The following is a 19,331-nucleotide window of genomic DNA, read 5'->3' on the forward strand; positions in this document are numbered from 1 at the left end:
CGACTAGGTACCGTCGCTCGAGGCTAGCAACTTCAGGAGCCGGAGCAGCAACGAACACGTTCGTATTCCCTAATAAATGAGGCCTTATAGAGGCTCCGGGAGCATGTCCAGTCCGCGAGTAAGTAAATCAACGTCATCGGCGAGTTTTGTATCCCTAGTCACTTTTTTTTGCTAGCACACACCCATAGGCATCTTATACCTGCGTATCTATCCCGCAGGTTGAATTGTACCCATGCGCGTGTTACAAGTACCTAGACAGAGATAAGTATGGATACTTAATATACAAACATATAACCACCACTTCGCCGGAACCCGCTGTGTCCTTGAAGGGTGGTCTGTCTTCCTTGACGCCCTACCGAGAACGATCTTACGTTCAGTTTCCCCGATGTCCGATATTACACTCCGTACGGCCGACGTCGGCTTTACCCTCGGATCCGACCAATTGTCACATCTTGTAGTCGCAACAGCTGAACTTGCGAGCAGCTTTTGCTCATTACTTTCATTGAGCTTCTTGATTGTTTACATTAAAAACTTTTCTTTCATCAATAGCCGGGCTGTTTTTGTACTGCAGATTGCGTTTCTCCGTTTGATCGGATATATTAATAACTCGTACAGTTACCTATTTAAGAACATGTAGCAGTCCTACCTTCACCGACTGAGCAAACTTACCCGTTTTCCTTCTATGTGAAGTTAACAAATGAAAGTAAAAGGTTCAAATCTTGACGGTGCATCGCTCTATCGTATCGGAATTCAGGCAAGTTACTTATATCCCGAAAGTCGTCAAAAAAATGTGCGGTTTCTGACACGTGTTACTAATTTCTCAATTCGGGCATTTCAGGGGCGAAAAGGTGCATAGTTGAGATACTTTGTGCAATTGCGGAAAGAATGAGGAGTAAAATGATCCATCGCGAGACAAGTTTCATGCAATACTGAGCTCGTTAGACGAAAACTCGGAATGACAGTAATTTGGTAAATAGAAGACGATTTTCGGGATACGCGTAACTTTTTTGAATTCCGCTACAAAAGAGTGATTCATCGTCAAAATTTCAACCCTTTGCTTTAATCCGTTAATTTAACATAGGAAGAAAACGGGTGAGTTGCTCGCTCGGTAAAGGCAGGACTGCTGCATGACCTTAATCTTCTTCCGAAAACACGTGTCTGCGACATGCACTTGTATTTAACGTTACATTAGACTCGATAGTGCAGTATTACCTGCCGCGGCTGTAGAGCGTATGGGTACAACTTACCTATATCTTTATTCATTGATAAGAAACCGCAAGAAAATACACGAGTCTCAGCCCGGGTTCTATTGACACTTGCGTGTTTGCTAATGGTAAACCCGTATATCAAGCCCGTCCCAGGTCTCCTTACATTTCCCGGCATTCATATATCTTACATGCTATGGTACGTAATAAAATTTCTTCGAACCGCGATCGCGCTGCGATATTTATGCCCTTGTACCATCGAGCCTCCAAAATCAGCAACGAACCTGATGTACAGGGTCGTTAAAAAGTTTTAGCCGAGTGCATGCCATCCTTGCTTTCGACGATACAGTTGGACCTCGAGCATTACACTTGGCGCTTGAGACAGAATTGCTTCGGGTACTGACAAAATGATCCCACATTTCTCACAGCTAATAATCGACAAGCACCAGGATCGTATCATTTGACATGGCAGTGAGCCCAACGCCGGACACGCGAGAATTCTCGTTGACGTTAGGATTGTGCAGCCAGCACTGGCTAAACGCTAGGGAGTTTTCAACGTCTAGCGCAGCTAAACGTCAGTGCCTGGAGTGTCGGTGGCCGCGGAGGTCCGACTGTAAGTCTTTTAACTCCAGTCCGAATATTATATACTTTGGACATTCGTTGTTCGATACCTTCAAAGTAGGCATGCGTAGCGGCCAAACGCTGTGCTGATACATATTTGCAATTGCCCACTGCGCTTATATAAGGCTAAGCCACCCAACCCTATACATATATACCAAAGCTATGACGACTCAGCCTCATCGATGCATCATCATTATACTTATACCGCGGTAATTACACAATTACAGAATAATACTTGCGGCGATTTCGATCTTATATATACATCTATATACATGTACATATATACATGGTCTTTCATAAACCTAACCTACCATCAGATATATATATATATATATATATATATATATGTACTGTCTGGCCAGGTTATATGTAATATAGGTGCAGAGTTTGAAGATTTTTTTTAGTGAATAAGGATCGAGGGTGAGCGTCCCACAGTTCCGGCGGACGCCAGTGGGGTGTATGTATGAATGTGTCGATGCGTAGACAATATTTACCATATACTTCAGCTGTACGCGTATGCGAGGATCCAAAGGCTGAAGGCGGTGTGTATACGTAGGTAGGTATGGTCGGGCGAGCAGACAAGCAAGCAGGCACGAAAGCAGACAGGCGGACGGCACGCGAGGTCGTACGTGGCCGAGAGAAGAGGCCACGAATGGTTGGACGCTGAGGGAGGCCATTAGTCCATTTAATTAATTAAAAGTGCATTAGTCGAGGCCGTGGTGTACAGGTATACCTTGGGCATACACGTACACATACGCGTAGGCATACCTGCATACGTCGAATTGACGGCGTGCGCTGCACCGGAACTAGATATATCTGTACCTGGCCTTTACCGCTTATGTATCGCTTATACTACCTATATTGTATACCTTATACCTGTGTATAGTACCAACGCGAGCGTACACACACACACACACACGCGCCCCACAGCCATAACTATACCCCGACGCCTATATCTACCATCGCTGCATGAAGGAGGGTGACTACCGCTCTGCGCAATTACTTTCGTCAACATGAAAAGTTGACGGGTAAAATGTCGACGCAGCGCGCCTGTATGACCACCTCGGACATGCGTTCGGCACATGTGACTCTTCGTCATGCCGAACTGAATGCAGCTATCTAGCGGAAAGGCGTGAGACGCGTTGGAGGAAAAACAAACGCGTGCCATGTATGTACATATAAATACACAATCGTATCGCTTTGAGTTGAAGGTTTTTATTATTTGGTTTCGTCTTTTATACATACTCGTATATATCCAATGTTTTCGGGGACAACATTGCAATTATGCGCGATTCAGTGTATAATATATAGGCGTACTGATACTACCAGCTACCTATGCCTATGTACGGACATGCCGCCAGAAACACACGCCAGTACATAACGTGAGCTTTGCGCAATTATTTTAGGCGTATGAAAGACGATGCAAGATAAGAGTGAAATTGTTCGCCGTTACAATTTTTCGGAATTGTATACGCACTTCTGTTCAGGAGTACGTGTGACACGTTTGCGGCAGTATATTACGGTGAAATATAATTCTGCTTGAACCAATGGGAACGGCGGTTGTTGCCGGGGAAAAGCATATTTTGTCACATCAATTGAATATCGGTTGACAGAGTTGAATATTTTGTTGCATATTCAAGGGGAAAAAGACACATTTAATTATGCCAACTGGTATGTAATTAATGCAACAAAATCTGCGTTTCAATACCCGTAACTGCCGTTCTGAATGGTTCCACCAGAATTTTTTCTCCGCGTCTAGACTACGAATGTTAATTTAACTCTGTACATCTGCATTTGTGCTCTGGGATTGACAGTGAATGAATGTGTGCAAGATACGTTATGCGAAGAAAATTTTTTTTGCTATCGACCTAGACGTTATTCGCGCAGTAAACATGCAATGATTTGTCGCAGATCCGGCTGTCAGGTTCGGCACGGTTTGATTGTTGAAAACCGATATTGACGATCAAGGTTGGCTCAGCCAAAGTGGGCTCGATTTTTTGAGGCGAAAATTTCCTGGCTGAAATCTCGGGAAAAAAGTCTGAGTTCGGGATGGGTTTTTTGCGAATCAAGTTTTTTGGCAATCACGAAATAGTAGGGAAACTCGGGATTTTTAGGAAACCCGAAATCTTCGGGAATCCGGACACCTTTGAGAATCTCGAAATTTGGGGTAACTAATTTACCTGATATTTATAATTTTGGGCAAATATTAATTACTAAACATTAATAGTAAATAGTATAATATCGAAATGTTATTAATATTTTAAGTAAAAATTATATCATCTTTCATCGTATTGATATTACTACCATTATCTACATAAATTATACGTACATAGTGTGCGATATGTATACCTCAAATAATATTGATGAATCTTACAAACAAAATGTGGAACCAAATTGTTCGGTAAGTATTCTGTAATCTGCTACTTCTTAGCTTATACGTACTTAGTACTCGCACGCAATTATTCCCGTCGACCGTTATTGTCGGTACTGCAGTGGGGGTCCAATAACGAAGCATACGGCACGGGCAATTTTCAAGAATCTCGAAATTCTTGAGAAACCCAAAATTTTCGGGAAACTTCAGAGATCGAGTGAATCTCTGGTGAGATTGAATTTTCGAAACTGCTTCGGTTGACGAAGCTATACTCGGCGGTAATTTTTTCACGATTCTACAATCTTATGAGAGCGTCGCATTTTTATGAAAATCGATGACCATATAATAATCGATAGTTGATAGAAATAGTTTTCAGTAGTCAACTGCTTATAGTATACTTCGAATATACACAAATGTATAACGCGAGGCTGCAATCTAATCACAGTACCAGGTGCTGATGATTACCCACGTAGGTACGAGGATCAAGATGAGCATGGCAGCTGACTCTGTGCCTCGTAATCAGCAATAATACTCAGCTAATGCACTTCCCCTGATCGTACGGGTACTACCCAACACCGGAAGAGTGTCTAATCGTCAGGACCCACAGCTGAGTCTATGGTAGCACGTAAGCACCTACGTTATATACGTACACGTTATATCTATACGTACACGGAGATACGAGTCACCTTCTTAAATGTTGGATCGGCGGGCCCTTCCAGCTTTCCAGTGACTCACAGGACCTATGCTTCGTTAGTAGTTCCCTTTCACTCTCCATTACTTGTATTTTATTAATGAACGCGATACACGAGAACAGATACGCCTCAAGCAGCATGCTCTTCGGAGCATCTGCGATTCGCCAATGACGCCCACGTACAACATACATACATTACATAAGTATACCTTATCTCTGCGCAGCTACGCCTGGATTTTTGTAAATCAATTATCAATTATCTCGTGAATTGAATGTACCCGTAGTATATGACCCTATTTACAATGTTATCATCATTCCATTCCCATCCCAAGGATGAGCATGAGCAGTAGCAGTAGCATGATATCTTGCAAGTTGAACGTCACCATGTCGTACAGTCGCAATGATTCGTACACGTGGTTATAGACTATGATCAGATTCAGCCAGTCGTTCTCTAGTAGATCCTCTCGCTGTAGTATCCTCTCTGTTATCCATCCTTGTCTATAAGCTATTCAAGTTGGGTATTACGCATCGTACAGTGTTACACGTAGTTTCTAAACCAGATGCGCCTGTATCACGGGGCGCAGTTTAATCCGATTGAAAATACATGATCTATCGGTGCAGTTTAATTGCATTGCGCATACGTTATAACTACTGGATATGTTAGACTATTTCAGATTGCGACGATGTCTTTCTTTTATCGAAACAATAAAGTTTGTCTATATGTTCGTTTTTGCAGAATCAAGAATCTTTCCAAAGTATGGTATTTTGAAACCACGTCTAATAGGTGCCCCATTATACTTGCACGTGACCCTTTTCCACTCGAATAACGTGTAAAAGAACGTCTACGCGATGCATTTTCTTTGCGTTCTAGTACGACTTAAAAGTTGAAGTATGTAACAACATATTTGTTGGCGTAGGCCTTCCTGGGTTAGCTTTAGACTGCTATTTTAAGGAAAATGTATCTTTTTACATTAATATAATATCTGATTCCTGGGCGGCTCTGAAGTCCAAAAAGCTATACTGTATTATTATTGAAGACAATTCAACCATCTACATATGCTTATGGCTGTGCGAAAGTCTAGGATGAAACTGTGTTCAGTATATTCCGGGCGCTTGCTTGTAATGATTCTGAGGTGGGAAATTTTTTAGTCACGCTGTTTACGTTGGCAATACAGAATCAGTCTGCAATGCCACTGTCGAGGGGCTGCTGCGGGCTGAATTTGCATGGTCAACGTAACTGAGTTGTCAAAAAAATTCGTATTTTCAGAATCATTGCAGGCATGTGTACATGTTATTGAAGTAGGAAAACGTCAAATACTGCAAGATACCTATTACAATTAGACTTGAGCTGAAAATCCTTTCGGGAGGTTTTTTTTTTTTGTAGGTCGAAAACCAATATTTAGTCCTTGTTCCAGCAGGGTAAAAAAACAAAAAATTTAATAATTTCAAACAGTCTCATACATACATATGCAGTACATTATACATATACTGTATGCGTAGTAGGCGAGTAAATGTAAATACCGCAACACCTCGTCCGTGCCACGGCCGATTATCACCGGCGAGCGTGACCCTATAACTCGATAAACGACGCCACGTGCCGGAATATAGTCGAGGGTAGAGAGGAGGTGACAAAGGGCGGAGGGTAGGAGGCAGCGGGGATAGATGCAGAAGAGACAGCGCTCCTAATATCCTCGCGTGTCCATATTCATTAAGCCGTTTCCCCAACCCTTACAAGTTGCGCCTGGCATATCGCCCGTTTATAATACACGTTGGAAGTTACGACATGAATTACAATATCGAGGGCTAGGGAATATAAGAGCACAATCAGCGATTTTTCGACTATAGGCGAGCTTGCTTCCAGAAGGACCTGTGTCTGTTTTGACCATTGGAGCGCCATTAAACAAAAAGTATTTTGTCGATAGAGCGTGACTTGAAGTGCTTTTTATTGTGATACTGCCCAGAGCAGCGCGAGACACAAAAATTGGAAAAAGACACAATAAGCTTTTCTGGGCCCGGTGGCATTCGAGAAATGTAGAATGGTCGCACAACAGTCACTGCCTCTGTGGTTGAGGTAAAGTTGAAAGAAGTGGAAAAATGGCAAATACTTATTGTTAATTACGAGAAAGGCGTAACATTGTTTACTTTCAAATAATGCAATTCACGCTCTTTTGGCTACACAAAGCAAAAAAAATCATTATTGTTTACGCCTTTCTGCATACACGTGTTTGAATTTATACTTATGAAGCTGCAAAGTTGAAACTCATGCTGATACATCCTTGTGGCAGCATAATTATTTTTTGAGGTTCATGCACTTCTAATCAACCAACTGTATTCTAGTATGTGTAGCTTGGAACGTTTCTCAGTACACTCTTATACTCTGCACATATTGCAATACAAGGAACAAGTAATGTAAAAGGAATAGCCTGCTTACCTACGCAAGCTGAAAAACCAAGGCGCGTCTTATCGTATACACTATACATACACGCGAGCTCCCTATAATTACACTATATTTTCGTATAGAATATTTGGTGCTACAAGTCTATAGGTCCAGAAAATTACAAACCGATTTTTGGACACTCGCGATAAGTATTCTAACCTTGTTAATTATCATCGTCGAATCTCCAGAGATGATACACCTCTATTACTATCTTTCCTCTTCGAATCTTCTGCAACCTCTACGACCTATCGCTGAGTGGGTACAATCCGTGCCTCGCAGGAGTGAACGCGTTTACAGCGAGAGCAGCTCACGCTCTTGAAAGTGTCTCAAATGTCAGCGTGAGCTATAGTGCCTACCTACGTCTGTTCGTGCCAGCCGTGCCCGCTGCCATCGCTGCACAAATGCCAATTGGTTTACGAAATACCGCGGTATGTATGTGCATCAGTGGAATAAGTTATCGTTCCTCTTGCACTATTCGTCAAATCAACACTCCCAAAGGTTGTTCCCATTTGTAAAATCACATTCAATATACCAAGCCGCATTGCTAACTTTATCGTTTCCCAAACTTTGAACCGACTTTGATAGTCTGAAGAGGAGAAGACTGTAAAATACGATTTTTTAATTGCGTTGGCACTCCGACCTCCCTTTTTGGAAGTTGTAGAGAGTGGCGGAGAAAATCATTCGTTCCTAATCGTTACTTTGTAAGCAACAGTTCATTGAATCTGTGGCATAGGGTATGGAGCATAAGATCTGGGTTTTACAGAAAACTCATGTAGGTATTATATATGTCATCAAAAACACATGTTCACAATTGCTACAGCTAGCCATCAAAAATCAAACGCTCTATGGCTAAATTTACAGATTCTACGGTGAATTAAACATACCGGTTCTCGAAATTCGATAGATGTTATTATTTTTTTTAATTACGCTTTCGGTCAATGTTCTTACGCAAACATAAATTCTAATCTATGCCTGAAGAATTGCAGTAGAGATTCCTGTGATGCCGTGAACGCATACGAACTACGTCATAGTATACCTACGTTACTGCATCAGAAGCGAATATCCGCAAAAACAGTAAAATTTTACCTGTGTTTCTCGTTTACGTTTTTATACGGTGGCCAATCAGAATCGTAACTGGGGCAGGACGTCTGACTTTCATTAAACGTAACTTGAAATTAGGTCAATCGATATAACTTGCGTGCTCACGCAAAAGTGACGTCGTCGCGAATCATCTATGGCATACGAGACGGGATGAGGGTTCATCCTTATACATATCATGTAACGCGGATGGCGGGATGGGAGAAGTAACCGGTCGCCGTTGCTATCTCGTTCCATCGAGGGCGGTGCAATTAGTAGCTTTACGTAACAGTTCAACGCCACTGATATTGTACAAAGCTAATTGTCGTTTTTGACAAAGTGCGCCGTTCGAGAAAATACTATAATCTAACAATCCATTTCCGTAAGAAGATTTGCGACATCATTTGCCGCATGCCAATGCTATTAAAAACCTTGTAGTCTTCGAAGCATATTTTTAGAGTTCAAATCAAGTTACAAAATATTCGAGCCACAAAGAAAAAAGGCCTGGCTGAACCAAGAAGAACGGCGGTTATACGGGTAGGAAAACGCAGATTTAATTGCATTCGCTAATATTTCATTTTAGTTACTAAATCTGCGTTTTCCGACGCGTAACCGGATTTTTTTTTTTTTTTTTTTTTACATATAAAGATGTTATGTATAATATTGTAGATAAATTGCCCAAAAAGGTGGACAAGGCATTGTGTAATTGTGTATGAACTGATTAGAAATTTATGTCTGGTGAGATATACAGGGTGGGGCATTTAAAGTGCGACCGAGCAATAGTACTCAAACTATTGGTGATACTCAAGAACGTATCGGATGAAAGTTACATTGTTCGAGAAGGCTGTTACACCGGACGATCTTATTTCTTTTTCGGTAGAGGCGCTAAAGCTACGTCAAGATTAACGCCCCTTTGTAAATAGAACAACGTTTTTTTTTTTCTACGACATTATTACTGACTTTGAGGCAAATTCAGTGATCTACAACACAAGGTCATTCTAGGCACGCGAAGTATGAAAATAGTCGCGAAATCGTATCAAATCAAAATAACTATTTTCAACTGATTACTTTTTATGGGGTTTTGTCGAAGAACGCGTAATGGTGGTAGCACCTACCACGCCTGACGCCATGAAAGAAAGAATTATACCGAGCATGTGCTGAAATTACACCACAAATGTTGGCTCAAGTTATACGGCCTTTCCATCAGCGAATTAAGAATTGTTTACAAGTCGCGGGTCATCACTTTAAGCATCTTCTGTAGGTAGACACAAACCAAGGTTAGTAAATCCTTTGAAAATAATTATTCTGATTTTATTCGATTTTTCGACTATTTTCATAGTTCGCGTGTCTATAATGACCTTGCCTTGTAGATCATTGAATTTCCCTCAAAGTCGGTAATAATGTCGTAGAAAAAGAAAGTACATTGTTCCATTCAAAAAATTGGCGTTGACCTTGACGTAGCTTCAGCGCCTCCACCGAAAAAGAAATATGGTAGTCCGGTATGACAGGCTTCTCGAACAATGTAACTTTCATTTGAATCTCTTTTGAGTATCATCAATAGTTTGAATACTATTGCTCTGTCACACTTTAAATGCCCCACCGTGTACATAAGATAGACTTATACGGACAGAGACGATCGAAATAACCAGCATCCGCACGAAGGTCAGTTTTTTGGCTAAAGCCAAAACCGATTGTTGCGCTTTTGCCATATTATTTTACGTGATTGAATTGAATGGTATCATTTAGCAGCAAGAAAAAAATAAATCATAAGATAATAAAATACTCACAGTGCTAATTAGATTATAATATGTCTCATCGATTGGAATTAGTTCGTTTTCGGGAGCTGGATACGAAACTTCGGCTCTGACCAAACCTTCGGCTGGTTTTAGCCGAAGCAGAATATGTGGCCGAAGATGCTTTTTTTGTGAAAGGTGCCCGAAGCCGAAGCCAAAACCGAAGCTTCGAACGATCTTTAAAAATAACACAATTATAGGTCTGTATAGGTGTGTTTTTCATTGTATTTCGATAACGGTCAAACGTTGTAGGAGCATCAATAGCAATGCTTAGCTGGTAAAACGTAAAAAAGTAACCACCGTCAGTCACTCAAATTGGACAAAAAGTAGGAAATACAAGCACCGAAGTTCAGTGAGCGGGTAGTGGGAGGAACGAGTACAGGGATGAAAAAGGCTGGAAAGAAGACATACGGTGAAGATCTATTTATCTCGAGAATCTACTACGTTTTATTCATATCTGAGAAATAATTCTGAATAATTTCACCATAAATACGGCATTATAGTGGGCGTAAAATAACGATAATGCAAGTGAATAATGGATGCGGAGTTTCGTTACCCAGGGCGGGTGAACGGTGAGATAGAATCTATGCGTCCGCCCGTGCCCAGAGTGCAGGCCTGCCATCCATGCGACTCGGCCACGAACGTCGTCCAGGCAGCCTTTGCTTTTTCGTACGAGATTATAAGGTCATACATGTACAGCCGCGGACATTCACATGCCTCACACCGAGCATGCACAAACGCGCACGTACAGGTATATATTGACATTTTTGCCTACGATGCAAGGTTTTCACAGCACCCGTGCAATTATACCTAATCCCCCATGCTTAATCATCAAGGATGCCTCTGACAAAAAAGCGATCTCTTTCTACTTTTGTGGAAGTTACTTTTGTGAAGGGAATTTCCATATTTCAGTTGTGGTGCTTCGATACAAACAACCGGTTTCTTGTTACAATCTGTGCGCAGGATTGCCGCTTGCACGTGACCTGTTATATTATACATGTGGTAATGAGCATAGTAGGGGTGGCGAAAGGGCCCAAAACCAGTCCTTAATTTTTTTACTTTTCGATTTCACGTTGAAAGGGTCATTCCTTACATTTGTAAATACATACGTAAGTTACACCCCAATATTTGCTTTATTATAAGCTTTGCAGACTACCATTTGGTAATAATAAGCATGTAATAGCCGAAATGGAAGATAAATTAACACGCTTAATGGCTTCGTGTTTTCTATATCCATTCTAAATACAAACGTCCTAAGAACTTTTTGAATTTCACCTTCACTTCTCATTATCATGACCACGGGAATGAATTCAATTTATTATGGTCACTTCCCACCATAATGATATTGCAGTACCACGACTATTTTACTACACATTGAAACTCGTACACCTGTATATTGTATAATTAAATGTAAAAATTTGGAAGGAACATTATTTTCAATGATTTTTGGCAAACAAGCCAAGTTCGGCAGCCAGCTTATCATAAATAAAATGTTTACTACAATTATAAACTTCATATCTTGTAGATTATGAACAAAGAAGAGGGAACAGAGTTACGAACAAACGGCCACTGTAACGACCTTTCAACAGTCGAAAGTTTGGATTGGCAATTCTATTTAACCGATCAGGAATCAGGATCGTCATCTTAGACATGTCGCTCCTGCGTGAAGACGTTTGATTTTTGTTGATATTTTACGTACACCTAGTAGGTATTATATATACGGATCTTGCTATACCAGTCATACTTTGTTTTATAAACCGTACCAAAGGCGCGAACATTTGTAAAATATTTCCCGATGGGCAATATTCAAGGTAATACTCGATGCTTTTGTTCTCGTCAATGGAAATAGAGAAGTGGGGGAGGAGGATTAAGCATACAAAATTATGAATCAATAACATGCTCAAAGTACACTGCAAGATAGGTCTGAGGCTCAAAGCTTGCCGTGGTTAAATAAAAAATGGTTGGCGTAGGATACAGACAAGGGTAAAAGCGAAGCTTCGCGTCAAAGGGTGTGGTCGCAGCATGGATTGATTCTGTTACCTCGCGACTGCGCCTTGCAAAAAGTGAAACTCCTACTACTATGGCCGCCACGATGGCGGAAAAGTTTACATTTCAATTCAGAAAATCGAAGATAGATGCTTAACCACGTCCTAGGATTTGCTGGACATACCCATTGGATACACATCAGAAGTGTTCAATTCAATTATGCCTTGTATTTGATTCTTGCAACCATCTTTCTCTTGTCTTTCGATTCCTTACTATTTTTCTACTTCTATGATCTGGTTCTTCAGCTAAAATAAAAAAATCTCAGTCAGAGCACAGATAGACGTAATTGAACTTGAAGTGCGATATATAGAGCCTGTGGTTCACGAAAATCCCTAAAAGAAACCCATCTTGTGGTTGTCCGAAAAATGCGAATAATTAATACTGTTTGCCCAAGATATTAAACCATATTTAGAGAGCCCTTACTTGGTGAAAAAAAGAGCTCGCCTGAATATTTGAAATGTGGTATTGTACAGTCGTAACTGTCCCTTGCCAAATACAATAATTTTCCGGTAAGCCGTAGACTAATTATCTGCACATTCATATATGTATATGATATCTCAGTATAATATCTCAGTTGTTCATTTCGAACGAGGGTTTGGAACACGTTTCATACGAAAATATCAATATACGCGTATGGTCTGGAACTCACTGTACCTGAACGTATAGGTACCGGTTACAGAACTGGTATGTAGGTACAAGGAGAGAAAATCGTTAAAGTTAGAAGACTGAGCGGATCTTTGGCGTCTTATCACGCAGGTTACCAGATCGGCCATCCCAAGTTTCAGCTGTTAAAAATGGCTAATGGATGTTTAGTAGGTGAAGCGAATTTTTTTAAGCTAAGCCGATCTCAAATAATTGTTCCAGTGATTCGAGGAGGCTTGAAAAACTGACCGATGGTGGGTCAGTGAGTGTTGCGAGTGAGCAAAACTACACAACCTCAATTCGGTACTTGACACGGAAAACTTTGACAGCTGATGCCCCGTTTCGAGTAAGTTGATTCCCCTGGCTTGCAGACGAAATTATTGCCGTGGCGCGATCTAAGCGACCAATAGAGTTCAACTATCTTGCGCATGCGCAGCTGGTCGCTCGACCTGCTAACTTTCACCATTTCCTCTTGGCAGGTTTATTATACGGTGCAGATATACATCCGGCAGGTTCTTGCTATGCATGGCTTTAGTATAAGGGGCGTGGGATCGACCCGAAGGGTCGGTATATTATAAGGCAGGGTAAAAGTATGGAAGACGTGGGTGTCCGCATCCCAAAAGATTCCGAAGGCGTTATTAACACCGATACTCGACCTACGACTATCGTCATCATGATTACACGCATTAGCACTCGCGGGATAAACGACCCTTGATCGTATAGTCCTCGGAGTAGACTAGCACGCAATTAAATAAAACTCTGTGAAAGATGGGACTCTTTGTCGTTTTCTTCGAAAGGCGTTGTTTGTTCAGAATCCAACGTTGTGTTTACGAGTATACCCCTTCATTGTAAGAACTTGCAGGATATAGATACATACCTATTACATATTGGTAGTGTATCCCACCTACAACTCATGTATAACGTCTACCCACGTAATATCTCTACGATATGCACCCCAATTAACACGACTGCAGCGTCAAACCATCTACCGGTTTGCATAAAAGTTGGTTATGCATTGGACACATCGAATTGCCGTCGTAGTTGATTATCGTACGGGTAGAATATCGGGCCATACATAGAGTAGCCTATAACGAATTCTATCGCATAAAGCTATGATGTATACGCATGCGGTTGAATGGCTGGTGTCCACAGATGCATAACCTTGCGCGTACACGTATGCTTCTTGTCTGCGAAAAGTCTTGTAATTGCGCTAGTACGTCGCGTCGTCGTAGTAATCGTAACGATTAGGTATACCTATGCATCCTAGACGATCATGCCTATCCAAATTCGATATAATTGCTTATAGTGGTTTGCTTTCAAGAATACATAGTGTTCTCGCAGCGGTTATATCGTATACATATTACAGGTGTCTTACAATACTGCGAGCTGGTAATCGGGCGGTGTGTTGTGCCTCCGACCTACAGCACCGGATTGGTGGATAGGTGGATGGATGAATGATGCAGGTACTATGGATTGTGAACATCTCTCAATGCTTGCAAGTGTCGCAATGCCAAAAACGAAGCTGGATGGACGACGTAACCGAATAACAAAAATTCGTCTTGGTGAGATGCATGGCCTCGCGGGTATCGAGGTCTAAAGTGCGGAGGCGTCACGGGTCTCCCACCACGCCCTGCTCAAAGCTTGACTGCGCCGCCGCGCATTTTAATATTCCACCTTTATCTCATTTATTAGAGACACTGCTCAGACTACCCCCTCGCGATTTCGCGGGCTGTATGACTGCACTATCATAGATGTAACCTATACAACTGCAGCTGTATTACATTAATTTATATTCTCCTTCTTCTGTATGGTTACATGCACGTACGCCTACGGTGTGTTATGTAAGTTAATTAACGGAGCATTATAGGTATGTACTCGTACATGATCCGGATTCTTGATCCTAACCACGAAATTCGCATATATCATAGGTAGGTACACGATTGTTGTTCTATGAAGTACACAGTGCTGGGTTTACAAGTTGAGTTGACTTAAGAAGTTGATCGTTCAATTTCTCGTGATTATTAGTGTCTCAGATCGGCCATACCTATGTATAGTATAATGCAAAAAGCTGTTTTTATATCGAAGCGAATCGGGGAGAGTGTTTTTCAAATTTAACAAGTCCGAACAAATTTTTCTATCTCTTATTGTTTCATGACGCAATCTCGTTACCTTATACAATCTAGAGAATACGTACTCGTTCCAGAATACGCTTATAAAAAATAAGAAACCGTATTTCGTAGATCTCTTATTACCACTGTAGCGATAGGTGCCGTGGCTTTTGCGAGACACTCGATGTACGATGTTGCAATATATGATATTGCGAAATCCCCGAAAATCCAATTCCGGCGAATACACCTGCAGCGCTCAACGTTTGCACCTAATTGTTGCCTCATTTGATGCAAGGGTGGAGTGCGCAGCAGTGGAGACAGCGGTGCACGCCTTATATGCGGCTGGATTATTCGAGTGGCGTCCCATCGACGGTGTAGAGCCTTGCTATAAACGATTTCCATGTAACCACGACTGCGCATGAATAATATTATTGTTTCGCGTAGACGTTAAGGGAAGCATCATCCATCAATAGTCGAGCGTCGAAGGGGCGTTATGTTCCGTGTCTCTGTTCTGTCTTTTCCTCCGTCCTCGCATCTCGACGGCAAGCGGGTCTGGCCTGGGCCATTATAATATTCGAAATATTATGCGTATAACGTTGGCTGCTAGGAGCCTCACTCGTATCTAGCTGCATGCCGGTTATGTCTATAATATACATTATACCTATATGTATACTTTTACCGAAGCTGCGCAGCTTGCACTACCACGAGCGTGTGCCGCGAGCATTCACCAACGACTTGATGCGTAGGTACCGCCTAGCTGCGGTATATGCCTATACCCGTTTCAGAATTGCGCCAAGAGTGACGCTGCATCGTTTGAGCACGACGCAGGCTTTTTTGATTTATTCTTAACCTAAGGATGTATGCATAGTGATGAGAATTTCAATCCAAACTTACATACATGTATAATATTATACAACACTGCGCATCGAGGTGGAAGGATTGCTACTCTGTAAGGTATATGTATATACAGGCTATCTATATGTATTTAACGAATAACAAACGACTCTGTATTGCAAACGCGCAATTAGGTATAGGAATAGAACCGCAGTCATTGTAGATTGTAGTTGAACGCGACGGAATTTCTAAATCGATCTTGATCCCATTGCGTCGAAGGGAGAGGACTGTTTCTACAGAAATCATACCTCCAAGTTCGTTTCTACAGAGATCATTTTTATATACTTTGTTTTTACAGAAAAAATATTTAAATAAGTTCAGAATTATTCGTCCGGAAACTGTGTTCAAGTGATTTGTAACACCTTAGGGATTGAAAGAAGTTAGAGCATATCCCTGCAATCACAAAACACAATCTCCCGTTAAGCACGCAGAAGGTAACTGATCAACCCGAAAACTGGGATGAGTTAGGCTTTGCTTCCTCTCGAAACGAAATCTTTAGAAACAATTTGTATGGAAACGATGCTCTTTCGCGTTGAACAGAAGTGTAATCGCGTGTAGAGGGACAGCAACGCTTTGTCCCTGCAATTGAGTTTGCGAATTCACTTCTGCTCGGATATTCGGATGCAAACTCATGAATCATATGTACAGAATGTGTTTACTTATGTCATATTGTAGAAAAGTGATATACCGCAGGACACCCTGTACGTCGGCCGCTGCGGCAAGTATTGCTTGAAGGGTGGTGGGACTTGCCCGTAGGCGTAAAGTTCTATACATTTGGGCCGTTGTTGCACGTTACATATATTATGGACAAGCGCGCTCTTCACATCATCAGCATACGGCAAGTCACGTATTCGCCTAACCCGCCTCGGACACCCTGCACAGGGAATGAAAAATCAATTGAGTCACCCGAGAATCTCACCGATTCAACCAGATACGAAAACAAAAGGTCAATACGTCCGAAAAAAGATTTATCAGCACTAAACTTGATACGTTGCGTGAAAATTAGTTGTATATTATTACTATTTTTGGTGGTTCACTAAAGATTTCCAGAACGGGGAAGTTTCGTGATAAGGACTCGGTACGGCTCGCAAATAACATACAGCCGACTCATATTTTACGTATTGCCAGCAGGGAATAAAATCACCTAATCGGAGACTGATGAGAAGGGCGTACTCTTCACTGTCAGCCAACAGTTGACTAAATGTCAATCAGCCGGAGAAAACCCCCGATTATGACGTTATGGTATTCCACAATCCGTAAAATGTATGTAGTTCGAAAACATGCATGAAAATAAAACGGGCCTTACACCGGAAATTTTGACAACCATGCGACTTACACGTTGTACCTACTTGAATTCAACACGGTGAACCGGCTTATTTGACACTATTATTTAATACTACGAAAATACGGTTATCGTTGATACCAACCGTGATTTTTTTTTTTTTACTGTTCATACATAGAACAACGTATCGGACTTGTTCAAAAGCAATGTAATGCATTCTGAACATCTTATATTACACGTACATACGTAACATATTATATACGCACTATATATACGTTTATTATATTATATTCATATTATCCACCTTTCATCTAATACAAGTAGATTGTCATATTTTAAAGAATAGTTAGCCACAATTTGCCACCTGTAGCAGTGTAAAAGGGGTCAACGAGTTGTTGTTCTTTTCTGTGTTCCAGCAGACATCGGATTTGGACACGCTGCTCTGCAGACAGGAGTTGGAGCGATTGCCAAGACTCGACGATGCGGACGACACCGAGTGCAGAGATCCGAGGGACCACTCGGGGCAGATGGATGACTTCTTCGAAGTTGGCGTTGGCGGGAGCTGTAGACCCCAGGCAAGTTTCGTATCGTCGCGAAACCAGCCGTCTAGTAATGACGACGATGTATTCCTGAGGCCTCCATTATGGGAGGATATAACCTCGAGTATACAGAAGCTGGACCCTGAAAACGCTGACATGCTGGCGTCGCAGTCCCACGTAAAGATTGAGTCAGAGGATGCAGCTTTGCCTGCATTGTCCTCGGTTGAAATTAAGACCGAACCATTGGCACCACCTCCGCCAACGTTGCATCTGCTCGAAGGGCCCGTCTCGAATTCTTTGCAGAGCTTCACCACAAGGCCGACGAATTCCACCACGCCAAGCGGTATTGCCGGTGGAGGAGTGGCCCAGACGCTATCGCACAACCGGTCAACGGCATACAAAACATACCACTCGACTAACAATAATACCGCATCAAACAATAACAACAATATTAGTAGCGGCACTAACACGATGAACAGTGCTATCAACAACAACAACAACGACAGCACCAGCAGTAGCAGTAACAGCAGCGGCAACAACAACAACAACAGCAATAGCAACAACAACAACAACAACAACAACCACAACAACAACAACACCAACAACAACGCGAACAACAATAACAACGCCACCGTGAATAATAACAACCACCACAATAACAGCAGTGGTAACAATAACATCAACAATAACAATAACAGCAACGGTACAAATGATAACACCAACGGACATAGCAATGGCGCTGACAATAACGGCTCTCCGACGGGTTTTCACCGTAATCATCACCATCATCATCATCACAGTCATCATCAGCATCACCATCACGGGAATCGCGGAAGCCACGGCAATCCAGCGACCGGAAACTCGGTTAGTTCAACTTTGTACGGGCCAATGACTAGACTGATGTACGTGTCGCCTTTGACGCCACCAATTTCGGATCCTGGCTCACCCCTCGGAGGACCTCCACGAAGGACACCGCCTCCCCCGTACCCCCAGCCAGCAATACTCAATCCAAGGATCCAGCCGCAGCACATTACGAAATTTAATCGGCGGAATAATCCTGAACTTGAGAAGCGGCGAGTTCATCATTGTGATTTCATGGGTAAGTGCTGGAATAATACGTTGCAAATTGTTATATTCCCATTCGATGTTGTCTCATCTTAGAATCGATGTACGATTACATTTTTCCATTTATTATTCCCTAATGACATATGGTATGTGCGCGCTTACTGGTGATTCTAAAAACTGTCAATTTCAAGTTTCACGTCGACTACTACGAAAAGTTTAATACCTAGTGGACTCCTCGCAATTTCTTACCGTCCAGATTACAAAAGCAGAGCTTTTTTTATCGGCTGAACTGATAAATCTTAGAGCACCGCCGAGCGGCGGGTCGTTAATCGCCCCTTACCCCTGCTACCTTGCTACAGCTTTTTGGTGGTGAGATACATTTTTGCGTTTTGTCATGCGTTCGACGAGACGGCGGTCAATGACGTGATAAGATTACCACGTAAGAAATTACCGAGAGTCCGCTGTATGGTGCAGCTTGACGCTTGTATATATAGATACTTGTCAACGGTGACAGTGTTGCAACTGCGATTGAACATGCTAGACAGTATGTACATACCTGC

General features: G+C 42.0%; 1 protein-coding gene across 2 annotated transcripts in view; it reads left to right on the top strand.

The window, feature by feature from the left end:
- LOC124174969 (probable serine/threonine-protein kinase DDB_G0267686) overlaps positions 1-19,331 on the top strand; it is a 71,457-nt gene that overhangs the window by 38,808 nt on the left and 13,318 nt on the right. The window contains exon 2 of one of the 2 annotated variants that reach the window (XM_046554715.1): positions 17,584-18,805. In XM_046554715.1, the coding sequence (XP_046410671.1) occupies positions 17,584-18,805 (1,222 nt within the window). The remainder of the gene's footprint in view (positions 1-17,583; positions 18,806-19,331) is intronic. The other variant, XM_046554716.1, reaches the window with a different exon arrangement.

This window comes from Neodiprion fabricii, chromosome 2 (assembly GCF_021155785.1).
Source record: "Neodiprion fabricii isolate iyNeoFabr1 chromosome 2, iyNeoFabr1.1, whole genome shotgun sequence".
Taxonomy (NCBI): Eukaryota; Metazoa; Arthropoda; class Insecta; order Hymenoptera; family Diprionidae; genus Neodiprion; species Neodiprion fabricii.